Source organism: Onychomys torridus, chromosome 4 (assembly GCF_903995425.1).
Source record: "Onychomys torridus chromosome 4, mOncTor1.1, whole genome shotgun sequence".
Taxonomy (NCBI): Eukaryota; Metazoa; Chordata; class Mammalia; order Rodentia; family Cricetidae; genus Onychomys; species Onychomys torridus.
This window is the reverse complement of record NC_050446.1, coordinates 60,283,964-60,298,453: the sequence shown is the minus strand read 5'-3', so window position 1 is coordinate 60,298,453 and position 14,490 is coordinate 60,283,964. Positions and strand designations below refer to the sequence as shown.

Here is a 14,490-nt window from a genome sequence, read left to right as displayed (position 1 = left end):
TATTGAATAAAATAGTATTAGCTATATATTAATTAATCATTAATAAAAAGAACTGGACAAAATTATCTATTCCAAAGATACTTATCAGTCCTCCAATCATACAATTCTGAACCAGGAGATGATTGATCCTAACAGGAGCTACATGTTCATTAAGGGAGAAAACTTGGGTCTAAATTCATGCAACCAGGAAAAGAAGTCTATATTTCATTTGTTGTAACTTTGTGTTTATAAGGCTACTCAATCTGGACATATCTCTGAGAGACAAAAACTCACCAATTGGAGGAAGTGAAACTTGCAGGAATATGTTTTAGAGTCTACCTAAGTGTTTTCGTCTCAGTGAGCTGGAAAGTGCGCGACACAGAGGCCAGTTTGACATGTTATTTAAAGCAAAGCCTAGGAATGTGTGGCGAAATAACTCCACCACATTCTTCTGGTTGAGAGTCTGCGTGGCCAGGCTTGTCTACTGCCTGCAGCTGAAACAAGCTTGAGTGTTGCAGCAGCAAGATGTTCAGGACAAAAAGAGTAGGATCCGACATCGGATCTTCTCTAGGACGACGTTAGGGCTTCCTTCTGCTTTCAAAAGACATGATTCTCAAGCTTGCAGTCAAGCCTGTATTTCCAAGGAAATACAGTGGAGACCAGTGTTTTTGGAGGGGGGAGGGTTGCAGGCATGTGTTATATATGCACTCGGATGTGTGGATGCACACGTCCATGCTCATGTATGCAGAGGCCAGAAAACTGGGTGTCCTTTATCTCTCTGCCTTCTTCCCTTGAGACAGTCTGTCACTGGACCTGGAGCTAGTGTGGCAGCCAGCATGCTCCAGGGTCCCTCCTTGCCCACCACAGAGATGGAGTAAGAGGCACATGAGGCCACTTCCAGCTGGAAATGATTTTTTTAAAAATAATAAAACTGGGCAGTGATCAATCTGTTTGCAACAACTGTGTCCTTGGGAAAAGAAAACACGTGGCAATGAGAGAGAGGGTTTCCCCAAAACTCACAGTAACAGAGATTCAAATGTAAACCAAGACATAACTCACTTAGCAGCCACAATATCTTTATGTCTTTCCTTTTTCCTAAGTCCCTTTTCATGATTATTCTCTATGCAGGTCTAGTGAGGGGCTGGAATAAACAATCCATTCTTCCCCTGTGAAGGGCTTGGTTGTCTGTAAGTGAGGTCATAGTTATGAACTCCTCTGATCTACTTGACAGCCCTGTTTTCTCTGACGAACAGGGAAACTGATACTAGCAAATGAAAACCTTTTCCCAAGGTCATCAGTATCAGCCTGAATCTCCGTCTTCTGAGTCCCTTCTGCATTCCAAATAACCACAGAAAAGGAACAAGGGAAGGAGCCAAGCCTATTTATATAAACACAGCTCTTACTGGAAGCAGCTCTCGGCATAACCAATATGAATTTTTAAAATATGTCAAGAGGCTCCAACCAATAGGATAATGCCACTCCACGAGAGATGTATGCCCTGCTTTCCAGAATCTTCCCAATGAATATGGAAAATCACATGCCATAAAAGACTTGGCAGGTGTGGTCAACTGCAGAACCTTGAAATGTATAGAAGGGGAGGCAGGGCAGTCTCTCTCTCTCTCTCTCTCTCTCTCTCTCACTCACACACACACACACACACACACACACACACACACACACACACCCGTAGCATGAGGGAGCATTGAATCCTGTTGACACTGCTGACCTTTGCTGAACAAAGGGAATCCAAGCTCCTGGTTCTCCCCCATCCCCACCCCATCCCCATTGACTCCAAAAGAAATGAAGGATCACTGACTTGACTTTAGCCCAGCGAGATCATTTTAGATACCTAACGTCTAGGACTGATGGTAGCAAATGAAAGCTCAGTGGTCATGTGTTCTCACAGAAGATCCTGAGTTCAATTCCCAGCAATAAAAAAATGAAACTAGGTTTAAGGTCATGTATGGTATCAGCAATAGGAAACTAATACTGACTTGGACATGAAACAGAAGTAACAGACTATATTAGCCTGCTACATGAATGGTCTGTATGCTCATCTGTACACGCAGTGTTTTGACTGCATGGATATGTATGTACCACATGTGTGCCTCATACCCACAGATCAGAAGAAGGCATCAGAATCCCTGAAACTGCAGTTACAGATGTTTGTGAACCACCATGTGGGTGCTGAGAGCCAAGCCCCAGTCCTTACAAGTGTAACAAGTGCTCTTAGCTGCTGAGCCGTCTCTCCAGCCTCTCCCTGAACTTTTAAAAATATATATAAGAATACACCAATATAAATGTATATGGGAGCCTGCACATTTTATTCTAATGACATAAATATAAAATTTGAATTATCTCTCACCTTCCTGAGGTTAACTTTTTTTACTGCCACCACCTTGATTTACATTGAAATATGTTCCAGAAATAAAATTATACTGTTATCAGAACACAGTAATTTTCCAATATATTTTAGAAAAATGCATTAATGATTTTTAAGCCATTTAAATGTATTTGAATACTCAAGATGATTCCTCAACTTTCTTTTTTTCTTTCTTCTTCTTCTTTTATTTTTTTTTCATCACACCAAGCCTGGGATACATTCATGATGAGAAGTAATCTTAGTGGTCAGTGAGTCATGCCTCAATTTGGCTCCAAGAAAAACAGCAGCCATCTCCGATAATCTTGAGACCTCCCTCTTCCCAGAAGAGATATAAACTTATCTTAATAGATTTTCCAAAAATGTCTACATATTGACACTGTCCGTTTAAGTTGGACGACATCCAAAACAATGGAGATACACAGAATTGCTGCAAAACACAGAGATCGCGTATACAGATGACTCTCCCTGTGTATGCGGGGTGATGAGGTTACTAGCTGTTACTTTTTAAAAGGTTTATGTGGGTGAGTGTTTTGCCTGCACACATGTATGGGTACCACTGGCATGATTGGTGCCTTTGGAGGTTCCCCTGGAAATGGTGTTACAAATGGTTGTAAGATGCCAAGTGGGTCCTAGGAACTGAATGAAGCCCAGTCCTCTGCAAGAGCAGCAAGTGTGCTTAAACACTGAGCCATCTCTCCAGCCCTGTTGTGACATTAAAACAAAAACAGAGCAAAAAGAAAAAAAAAATGAACAAATGAGCCTGTGTATGGTGGTCTTTAATCCCTGCTCTCAGAAGATGGAGGCAGGCAGACTTCTATAAGTTCAAAACCAGCCTGGTCTACATAGAGAGTTCCAGCCTATCCAAGGATACACAGTGAGACCCTGTCTCCAAAACCAACCAACCAACCAACCTAATGGCGTGAATTAAGAGAATGGACGCGGGAGAGAATGGACGCGGGAGAGAATGGACGCGGGAGAATGGACAAGCGAGAGCTTACCTGTGGAATCAAATTCAATGGGCTGGCACCTGCGAGTCGACGAGCAGTCACATTTGAGAACTTGCCCTCCTTCCACAATCCCAGGCTGCGTTGTGTTTGCTTTCGGGGCTCCCACCAGAAGAAACATCCTGCACAACACAAAAGGGCTCGTGATAGTTCACATGACACAAAGCGGAAGATTTACGTGATGATTTATGACGAACCGTTCTTCTGATTTAATCCACAAATACTTTAAAAACTATTTTCGAATGGCGTCATTTCCCCATTATAATTCCTGTCGTATTCGTTTAAAAATGTACATCATCCAAACTGGGCATCTTCATTTTTTTTTTAGATGTATTTATTTTATGTGTATGTCTGTGTCCAACATTTATGCCTGGTACCTAAGGAGTTCAGACCAGGGTGTCTGTCAGATCCCCTGGAATTACAGATGATTGTGAGTTGCTTGTGCATGCTGGGAATTGAACCTGGGACCTCTAAAAGAACATCCACTGCTCTTAACCACTAAGCCATCTCTCCAACCCCAAACTGTACATTTTAAATACATAAGAGTTATTTTGGCCAATGACATAGTAAAGGTGATTGTTACCATCTGAAGACTTGAGTTCAATCCCCAAAGAAACCTGACTCCCAAAAACTGACCTCTGACCTTCATGCATGTTTGCCATAGTCCACATGCCTACACACACACACACACACACACACACACACACACACACACACACACACAATGGACTTTTCCCCCTAAGTTCCTTTTTCTCCTCCCCTCCTCTTTTTGAGACAAGGTCTCAGCCTATGGCTGGCCTGCACTCACAGAGACTCCCCTGCCTCTGCCTCCCAGTACAGAGATTAAAAGCAGGCACCACCATACCTGGCCAACTGTTTGTTTTCTAGTCATCCCAAAACATTACTGTGAGGCTTGAACATATGTGCTACATCGGGCTCGGTTCTGGCACTGAAGACGCCTGTTCTGAACATTGCCCTCCCATAAGAAACCAGCCAACAAACAAACCACTGGACATGACAGGAGCTAGGAAGGAGACAACTGGCCAAGAGAGAAGATTTCTTGGAAATAGGGAGTGCAGGCCTTCCTTAGATAAAGGAAAGTTATCTCCCAGGAAAGGAGGGGAAAGAGTTCCTGGAGACAAAAGGAACTCTCTCCAGAAAGGGCTCATAGGAGAATGGGAAGGTAAGTACGCAGAGAAATGCTCTCCAGGGAACTCATGGTGAAGTGAGAGGAACCTGCTTTGAGGATGAAGAGGTTCCTGTAGGGGAGGATGCAGGGAAAGGAGGGTGAAAAACTGGGAGCACCCTAAGCTCTGCAAAAAGATCCCAGGTGGGAAAGAGCGTAGTCTCCAGGACAGAAGAGACAAGTGGTGTGGCTAAGAAGAAAGAGCAAGCTGGGAATGGCCCAAAACAGCCCGGGAGCCTGGCAAACGCTAAATCATGAAGTGCCTTCAGTCATAGTAAAACCATCAGTTTTTTCTTGGTTCCATTTCAAACCTTAGGAAAGGTGACTTTCTTGCCTTTAGAAAAATTAAAGAAACAAAATGAGACAAGAAAGCAAGCTCAGGGAGGGAATGGTGACCTGTCTGAGCCAGAGGAGATGGGGAAAAAGGTAGGGGAGATTTGAGAAATGCTCTCGGAGTAGAATGAACAGAGAGAGAGCACCAATGACTTTGATTGCAGAAATGGAGAAGACGGAAAAACATCACCCGACTCTTCTCTATCTGGCATGCTAGTTGAGTGAGTAGAGGAGAGGAAGACAGATCCCAGAAAAACATGGACTCAGTTCTCAGTCTGTCCCATCGCTATGTCTGTGAGGCACCTAATGAACAGCCTGGAGGTCCTGATAGAGGTCTGTGAGAAATAACGTGTTGAAAGTCCTAACACAGAATGGACATCCAGGCGAAGTTCGGAGAGAAGACAGACAAGGGTGAGCTCTGAGGGGTAAGGAAGAAAGAGGGAGGGGTATCAGAAAAGAAACTCTCCTCCTTGCTTTTCAAGAAACTGACTGATTTAGTTCAGAGGTGTCAAAAGAGGGTGTGCAGGGGGGAGGGGCAGCACTAAGGAGATACCTTCATTGCCACCATTTCATTTGGCTAAACAAGTCACTTAAATTCTGGCAAAGGAAAACTTATAGTTACGAAGCTACAACTTATTGTAATTTTTAAAAATCAGTTTCAACCTCACTTATTCCAGGTAGTAGCAGTTAGATCTCACCTTGATCAACAGAAATCTGCTGTGTGGACTGCTAAGTAATAGGTATCCTTTACTCTGACACTTACCTTGAAACTCACACATTCAAAATGCACATTAAACTCCCAACCAAGCCACACCCTGTTTAATAAATCTTTATGCAGTCATATTTGGCAGCAGCAAAACACCAGTGCCGGCCCTCTCCCATCATAGCCAAATGATTCTGAGTAAGAAATCAGCTTCATTTTCCCTTAGCAAAAATCTTTCACAAGGAAAAAAATTAGGTTGGCTGTGAAATTCCAACCACTTACAAGATAAAAGAAACTCCTTGTTATTACAAAACCCCTGTTTTCTTTCAGAACATGTTGATTAACACAGGCAAATCAGAGTATGCAAATTTTCTAGCTGTAAATGTATAAATTGTGTGTGTGTGTGTGTGTGTGTGTGTGTGTGTGTGTGTGTGTGTTCCTCTCAATTAGGTCAAAAAGTTGGCCACAGGTCTGGATATGTTGCTGAGTGACACAGCACTTGCCTAGCATCACTGAAGGTTGGATCGCTAATAACCCCCAGACAGGTAAGGGGAGCAGGAGACGTAGCCCATTTGACAGAGCGCTTGCCTAGCTTGCAAAAAAGAGAAGACAGTACAATCAAAAAGTTCAATCCCGAGCACCACCTAAAATCAGGTGTGATGGCACATGTCTGTAATCTCATCATACAGGAGACACACCGGAGGACCAGATGTTCAAGGTCATCCTTGGCTACACAGTACTACATGCCAAGTTCAGAGACGGCCTGAGCTATAGGAGACTCTCTCTCAAAAAACACTTTTTTAACTGGTGGAGAGGGTACCATGAAAGTCCATTTTTATCTTAAGAAAATGATTTTTCCCCCAGTATTTCTCTGAGAAAGAGAATACTTCTGGGTCTAATACGATTTTGTTTCCACAGACATGCAGTGGCCAGGTGTGGCCCGTGGACTGTGGTTTTCCCCTCCGTGGTTTCATCAGTAGGGAGCGGGGGTAGGAAGAGCTCGGAAGAGAGGAGAATGGAGCGGTGTGAATGAGAACCCTCCTCAGAGGAGGCTCAGGCACTTCAACACTTGGACCCCAGCCTCCAGTGCAATCAAGAGCGGTTTAGAAAGCTCAGCAGATGCATAGCCTTGCTGAAGGAAGCACATCCGGGGATGGGACTTGAGAGTGTATACTTCACCCCACTTCAGTTCACTCTTTCTGCTTTAAGTTTGCAGTTGAAAATGTGAGCTCTCGGCTTTTTAATCCAGCTCCCTGCTGCCAATGCTTCCTCCACCTTATGGACTACACCCCTGGAACTGTAAGCCCAAATAAACAGAAAAGTAATTGATACACAGAGTAGGACTCTGTGGGATGCTGTCCTCCCACTGGGGTGGGAGTAGGGAGCCCAGTCCTCCTTCCATGGGATGCTGTCAAATCTAGAACATGTCCCTTCCCCTAACCCTTCAGGCTTAAATGTAGTGACAGTGTCCAGTGTTTTCCTGTGCTCTGCCCTTCTCTCTGACCACACTAGGTTGAAATGAAAGCTTTGGGATCAGGGGAAGGAGAAGGCTGAGTCGTAAAGTGGCCAGTCAGCGGCCAGTCATCTGGTTTCTCAAGACTGTCTATGCGCTGCTTTTCAACGTCTGCATCTTGGAGAGGACTTCGGTCCTCCCTGTTAAGTTCTTTGTGTGAACCACCACGGGAGGTTCCAAGTCAGGACAGCTGGTCTCCAGATCTTCCTTGACACCCACAAGCAACTCATGTCTAGATTGCCATCTGCACATTTCTTTTCAGGGTCTTCTATAATTTTTTTTTGTCAAAACTATTCATTACTTATGAAGAAGTGCTTATTTGAATGCAGGGCTCTAATTCACCCTTCTGCCTAGGCAGGTAACAACACATTCATTAGCTACAGGTCTCAATCTTACACTAACTGCATATCAGTTTCCAATGTACTCCAACTCTTGAGCCACAGAAATCAGACTTTCCTAATCATCCAATTCTTTAAGTTATCCTCAAAATAATTTCCTCATGTAACAATTCTATTTAACTTTGTACTTCAGATATTTTCTTGACTTGGCAACTGTGAAACAGAGAGCCCTCCTTAGTTATTAGGGGACGGCCTTTGGCAAAAGCAGAAGGGCACAGTAGGAGAGGGCACTGAATAAAAATGTCACTGTTAGCAGCACACAGTCTGAGTGTCTGCGAGCAGCCCAGAAGCCAGCCTGCGGCTTTCATCAGGCTGTCTGCACATTACAGGCATGAAAGGACGGTAATTAGAAGAGCTAATATTGATGTTCAACCCAGTTTCCCTACACATCCCTTCATGTGCAGTCCTGCCCACTGGTGACATGCACAGAAATGGGAGAATAATAAAAAGGAACACGTGATGGCTGTGAGGATCTAAACCTCAGGTTAATGTTTTTTAGAGAGTTAAAGAATAGGATCAGTGGGCAGAGAGACTGGCTGCCAATCCTGACGATCTGAGTTCGATCCCCAGGACTCATATGGTGGAAGGACGGGGCTCTCTGAAGTTGTCCTCTGCCCTCTATAGGTGTACCATGGTGGCAGAGTGTGCCTATACCTACAAATAAGTAAATAAATAGAATGCAATACAAATTTAGAATAAAAAAGTTTTATTTGTCCAAATGTCACTGTAATACTTAAGTTACTTTTAAGATACTTAGGGTTTTTGGTTTTTGGGGGGGTATTGTTGTTGGTTTTTGGGGGGGTATTGTTGGTTTTGGGGGGGCATTGTTGTTGGTTTTTTGGGAAGTATTGTTGGTTTTTGGGGGGGGTATTGTTGTTGGTTTTTGTTTTGGCTTTTTTTTTGTTGCTGTTTTCAAGACAGAGTTTCTTCTCTGTGTGGCCCTGGCTGCCCTGGAACTCACGCTGTAGACCAGGCTCGCCTCAAACTCAGAGACCCAACTGCCTCTGCCTCCTGAGTGCTGAGATCAAAGGTCTACACCACCACTAATATTTAAGTGATACTGATACTTTAGTATTTGAAAAAGAGATTTGGAGAAAGTAAAGAATCTTAATAAGGGAGATATATATTCCCATAGACTGAGTTCCAGGACAGTCAGGGCTACACAAAAAAAAATCTTGCCTTAAAAAAAAAAAAAAAAGAAGAAAGAAAATTAAGGACTATAAAACTATAAAGTTATTTATGTTACAAAAACCACCCAGAAGCCTATCAATGAAACTTTGTAGAAAGTAGGTAATATTACTAGAAAGTGTCTGTTGATTGTCTACAACAGTTCACCTCGAGTAAGAGCCGCAAGGGGAAGTAACAGGACAGACATGTCTGCATTATCACAAGCAGCACCGCCCAAGGAAATCGGAGGGACGCCTCACGTGCGCCACAAGTCAGCTGAGGGGTCACTCATGAGGAGTCACTTGAAATCTCTGCTCTCAGTTCTCTGGAACAGAGGTACAATATTCTGTCACTACTTAAAAGAAATGATTTCCCAGGTGGTGAGTAGATACGTGAAAACTTCAAGTGTCTGAAGCTTAGGAATAATACAAGATGGTGCCACTAGCATTCCAAACAGCAGTTGATATCATTAATAAGCTATTTCCTAATGAAATAGCAAGTGAAAATTAAAATTCGCTTTCAAAGGAGCTTTTCTCTCCCGGATGTTCTCAAAGAGCCATTAGTAATTAACTCGTGAGAGGAAAAGCAAAGGGCAGGGAAGCCGGCTCAAGGCATTTCCTGGACAGGTGGGGAGCCCGCTCACATGGGGTGATAAGACCTCACTGAAGAACCAGTAGATTTTGAAGCGAAGCAACGTAAGATTCACATGCCTTCAGTGTTCTCCTCACAGACACCATCTCACTCCAACACACATCTGTCCAAGCACATCATCAAGAGCCACATCTTCACCAGTGCCTGGAGATAACTGGATTTATTTCCACGAATGCCTCCTCAGGACTCTAGAAATGAGTGTGCTATTCATATGATGCCAAGAAGACTGGGAAGATGCTGAGAAGCAGCAGAAAAAGAAGGGTGAAGGAAAAAGGGAAAAAAAAGAGGAAATGATGGAAGATAAGCGACGGGAAGAAAAACGGAGTAGAGAGGAAGAGAAAGAAGGGGAAGCTGATGAAAGCTTCAGTCAGTCTGGTGAGGATGCCCTTCAAATGCACTTCCTACCCAGGGCAGGGCAGGAAGAGGAATTGGTTCACAGAATGGAAGTCCAGCCACCAACAACTAAGTTGTTCGGCTGCTTTCAGCACCGGCCTTTCCAAGATACAGCAGGTTTCACCTATGCAGCTGACTCTAGGGTGAGCCCACTCCAGAAGGAACTCCTGAGAAAAGACTATGTATGTATATAAAAAGAAATGTGGATAAAATAGTTGAAGTGTAATTCAAGTTTCAGGTTGGCTCTACAAACAAACAAATGCTTCAGGTCAACAACTATGTAAAGCAAAACGGAAGCTGTAATTACCAAATTTCATACATTTTCCCCTGGAACTCACAGAAGTATGCCTGCCTCTGCCTCCCAAGAGCTGGGAGTTAAGGCATACACCACCACATCTGCCTAATAAATCTATGGTCTTAATCAGAAGTAACAAACCTAAGATGTGCTTTCCAAATAATAAAGGCTGTAGTTTATGCATATGTATCATTTATGATGGAAAAAATTAACCAACACAGTAACAGTCACATTCAAGTTTATGAAAATATACTGAATCCTTTTGGGGGTAGGGGGAGTGTGGAGACCAGGTCTCGCTCTGAACTCACTATATAGCCCAGGCTGGCTTCAAACTCGGGACAATCCTCTCCTGCCTCAGCCTCCTGAGCATGGAATTTCAAGTACTACTGTATCCAGTCATTTTCTAAAATACTGTGATAATGACTACAGCACTGAACTTTTAAAAAAGCAGTAGCCATGGGAGGCCTTCACCAAGGTTTGGGTTGTCTCTGCCAATGGAACTACTGCTCAAAAGAATTCAGCAACAGAATATCAAGATTAAAAGAAAATGTTTCAGAAATATAAAACCAGTTGAAACACATAGGCGTTTTGCAGGTCTGGCAGCCAAATGACAGGCAGATTAAAGAAGCTCTCAGCAGCCCAGAGCCAGGCTCAAGCAGAAGCAGAGCAGAGCCAGGAAGGAGCAAGGAAGCATTCTTGAGGAAGACTGGAAACACGGCCTGGTGACTAAGCAGTGACTAATCTCGGAGGAGTGCAGTAGGAGACAAAGTAAAATAGAAAAAGAGAGGGAGGAATATGAAATGATCTCCAGGGCGACAGAGAAAAAGTGCGCTCCATTAATAGAACCGGAGGTGCAACTGACATCTCTTGATGCAAATATAATTCATTTTTAGACAAAATGAGTTCACGTGGGCTAATCCAGGCGAAATAACCTGCAAGCTACTGTAATATTGTTTCTAACGGAGAAAAGAACTTGAAAGCTGGATCTTTTCTGTAGTTTGAGACAGGGACCATGTCACCCAGGGAGGCCTGGAACTCAGGACATAGCTGGGGTGTGCCTTGAACTCCTGCTCGGCCTGCCTCCATCTGCCCCCTGCTAACATTACAGATGTGCAGCACAATGCCCAGCTTCATCTCAGCAGTCTTGCTTAGCACTTCTTTTTAATAAATATCGATGCATTCATCCCCACAGCAATCTGGAGATGGTTCAATCATAATCTTCTATAATAAGGACAATGAGAGGTGAACCATCCTTTAGTATTTAGACCCCTAAAACCGGAATAATCGTAAGTGTACATAATCACTGCTACTCTCCTCACTGATCTAACACGAGGTGGGGGAAGCCCTTCATTAACAAACACCTGATTATATAGTTTTCCTTTAAAAGTTTATGGTAACAGGAAATAACAATCTATGCAAATGATAATACAGTTCTGCGGATTTCAATGCTTGCTGAATTTAGGCGTGCCTTTAGCAAGATTAAGCATAATTTTGTTTGTTTGGGTTTTTTTTTTTTTTTCTTTTTGTCTTTTTGAGATGAGATTTCCCTGTGTTGCCTTTGTTGTCCTGGAACTCGCTAGGTAGACCAGGCTGGCCTCCAACTCAAGAGATCTGCTTGCTTCTGCCTCCAGAGTGCTGGGTTTAAGGCGTGTGCCACCACCGCCCGGCATTGTGTTTGTTTTCTGTTCTGTTTTAAGATTAAGCATAATTCTGTAATAATCTTCATTTAATCTGAAAAAGTCAGTAAGTGTAATAAGTATAAACCTTTGTTTGGGTCTGTTTTGTGGTGAGGAGAAACAACAGCTCAAAGTTGCTTTCTATTTTTTTAAGTTAGGCTAGACAGAGAAGAACTCTGGTCTCTTGGTACCAAAGTCGCTGATGACTGTCTCAAAATACAACATGCGATCTCTCAAGTTCCACAGTACCTTACTATTAACATCCATGCATGAGGTCTTGTAAATGTGTGAGCTCATAGCATAGTCTTTGGACATATGGTTTTCCAAAGATTAGTCACATTCCTTGCAATCAGCAATAGCAAATATCACCGGCAGCTCCATACTGCTGTTTTCCATAGCAAAAAATGTTGAAAAGCTTACCAGCCTGCCATTTATCTTGGGCACTGAACTTTTGTCAAAGATTAACAGAAGCAAACAGCAACAACATGAATAACAATACAATGAATAGTACCTGTTCAACATTCCATCAACTCTGAATTATGTAAATGCTAATTCCTGATGTAAGGCAGAGAATATATTCTCAGTCCGAATTTCTGTACAATTAAATCTAAATGGTGGACCTTGGGAGCAACTAGAATGCCGATGATATAAAAAGCATACACTTAAACATACCCAGAAAGGAGAAAATGTCAAATGGTGAGCTAACTACAATGATTAGATGCAGGGGATGTGGGGGTAGCTCAGAGGTGCAGCGCTGACTCAGCAGCCTGAGCCCTTGGGTAGGATCCCAAGCTCTACTCTACCCCCTCAAAGGGATCAATCACATCAATGTGAAGTGGTTAAATGTGTCTGCAGTTGGTGCATCTATCGTTTCTGGAGCGCTCAGGTCTCACAGAAAGCACTGTCGGTGTGAAGAAAGACGTGTGCTACAAAACGTCTAGTTTTCGCCAACTTCACCCAAGGTATGTGTTGCCTTAAAGACTGGTATCGGCGATACTCGGCAATGTTCAGGAAAATGATGTCAATAAATTCTGAAGGCTGTCCCAATAAGCCACAGACAAATATTTAAGCATATTTCAGGAAAAATTAAGCATATATCAGGAAAAAGGTCCTACCCAAGTACTGACCATCAAAATTATTTAGTGCCTCTCCCAAAAAACAGACAATTTGGGGGAAAAAAATGTTAAGACAAAAGGTGTTACCACTTGCGAACACTGAGAAACACCCAAAACAATGTAACAAACATCATAAGACATCCATTAAATCGGCGTTTCCAACACTAACATGCAGGGGTAAGAATGGTGCCAGCCCAGCATTGAATCAAAGACAACTTTTCATCCAAAAATGACAATAAGTGCTACAAATCCTCAGGGACGTGGCACCACAGAGCGAGGGTAATTTGAAAGCCTAGGTGAACTGCTTGCTGAATTCTCCAGTATTGAAGCGGCCTGCAGCGCGTGAAGACTCAGCAAACACCCCCCGTTCTTTCGGAACAATGACCTAAATAGTGAACTGGAAAAGGAACAGATGACACATTCCATTCATCTGGTGGACCTCAAATACGCCGAGATCTCACAGTCCTTTACAATGTAAGGCAACAATGTGATCACTTCACTCATCCTAGAAAAATCAAAAGAATCAGACTAAGGGAGGGAGTCTGGGAAGGGCTAGTTTCGGGAGAGCGAAAGGCACTAGGAAGAGGCTAACTGATGCGGGAGAAAAAGAAGTTCTGGGACCAAGTGACAGAGAAGAATGACAGAGAAGCCAAAAGTCCCGCGGGACCAGCCTGTACTGATCTCTCACTTTTCCTGGATGTTTAACAGATCTCCTTCAAAGCTCTCTCCCAGTGTCCGCGGGCAATCAGAAGAAGCTGGGGACCGGGTGAAAGGGAATGGTGAGTGCCAGGCTAGGTCATCCCCTACAAATGTTTCATCCCGGCAGGACCTGAGCCAGCCGCGGGATGGAGTAGGTAGGCCGGTTTGGTGGAGCCAACCACCGGGTGCGGATAGGCTGGGTGGGGGCGCGCGGTGGGGGAGGGGGCGCCTGGGGACTCCAGCGCGGCCACTTACGAAGATGCGCTGGGCTCAAAGAAGTCCACCGCGAACCCGAAGTAACTTCCCTCGGGGCCGGCGTACTCGGCGGGGCTTTCGACGTCCAGGTTGAAGGCGCCGGCGAGGGGCAACAGGAGGCCGGGCAGCAGCAACAGAAGGCCACCGGGGCGAGGGCGCAGCAGCCGCCGCCCGGGAGCAGCCATCGCCGGGGCGTGGAGCCCAAAGGCTATACAGTCCCTGTCCCTGTCCCGGTGCCCGCGGCCCGCCGCCTACGAGCGCCTGAACTGCTGTGCTGTGCGCTAGCGGTCAAGGGCGGCCGGGCGGCCGGGCGGCGGGGAGGCGGGCGGCTGAGCTGGCCGGCCACCCAGGGGGCGCGGTGCGCGACGCGGGACTCCGGCGAGGTCGCTCCCTAGCGCGGCGGCTGGCGCTCAGTAGTGGCGAGGCGAGCGCCGTCCCTCGGACCAGGAGCTGCTCGGGCTGGGGGAAGGAGGGAGGGAAGGAGGAGCCAGGGAGGCCGGGCCGCCGGGCGAAAAAAGGAAGTCGCGCTCACGGAGGCCTCCCACCGGAGAGGGCCCAGAGCACTTCCGTGCGCGCTGGCAGCGGGTCCTCGGAACCCGCCCCGGGACTGCGGCCCAGACCCAAAGGACCAGGGGCACAGTGGCCGCCCGCGCGCCTCCACCTGGGCCTCCGGGCCAACCCAGCAAGCCAGAGGATGGCGACAACGAAACGAAAAGAGGCCCGGGCACGCCTCCGTTCCC

General features: G+C 45.1%; 1 protein-coding gene across 1 annotated transcript in view; it reads right to left on the bottom strand.

Moving 5' to 3' along the window:
• The window catches only part of Itgav (integrin subunit alpha V), an 80,326-nt gene extending 66,144 nt beyond the window's left edge, over positions 1-14,182 (bottom strand). The window contains exons 1-2 of the mRNA XM_036186638.1: positions 13,751-14,182; positions 3,361-3,488 (exon numbers count right to left, since the gene is read on the bottom strand). Of these exons, the coding sequence (XP_036042531.1) occupies positions 3,361-3,488; positions 13,751-13,935 (313 nt within the window). The 5' untranslated portion in view covers positions 13,936-14,182. The remainder of the gene's footprint in view (positions 1-3,360; positions 3,489-13,750) is intronic.
• Positions 14,183-14,490: the final 308 nt, after the last annotated feature.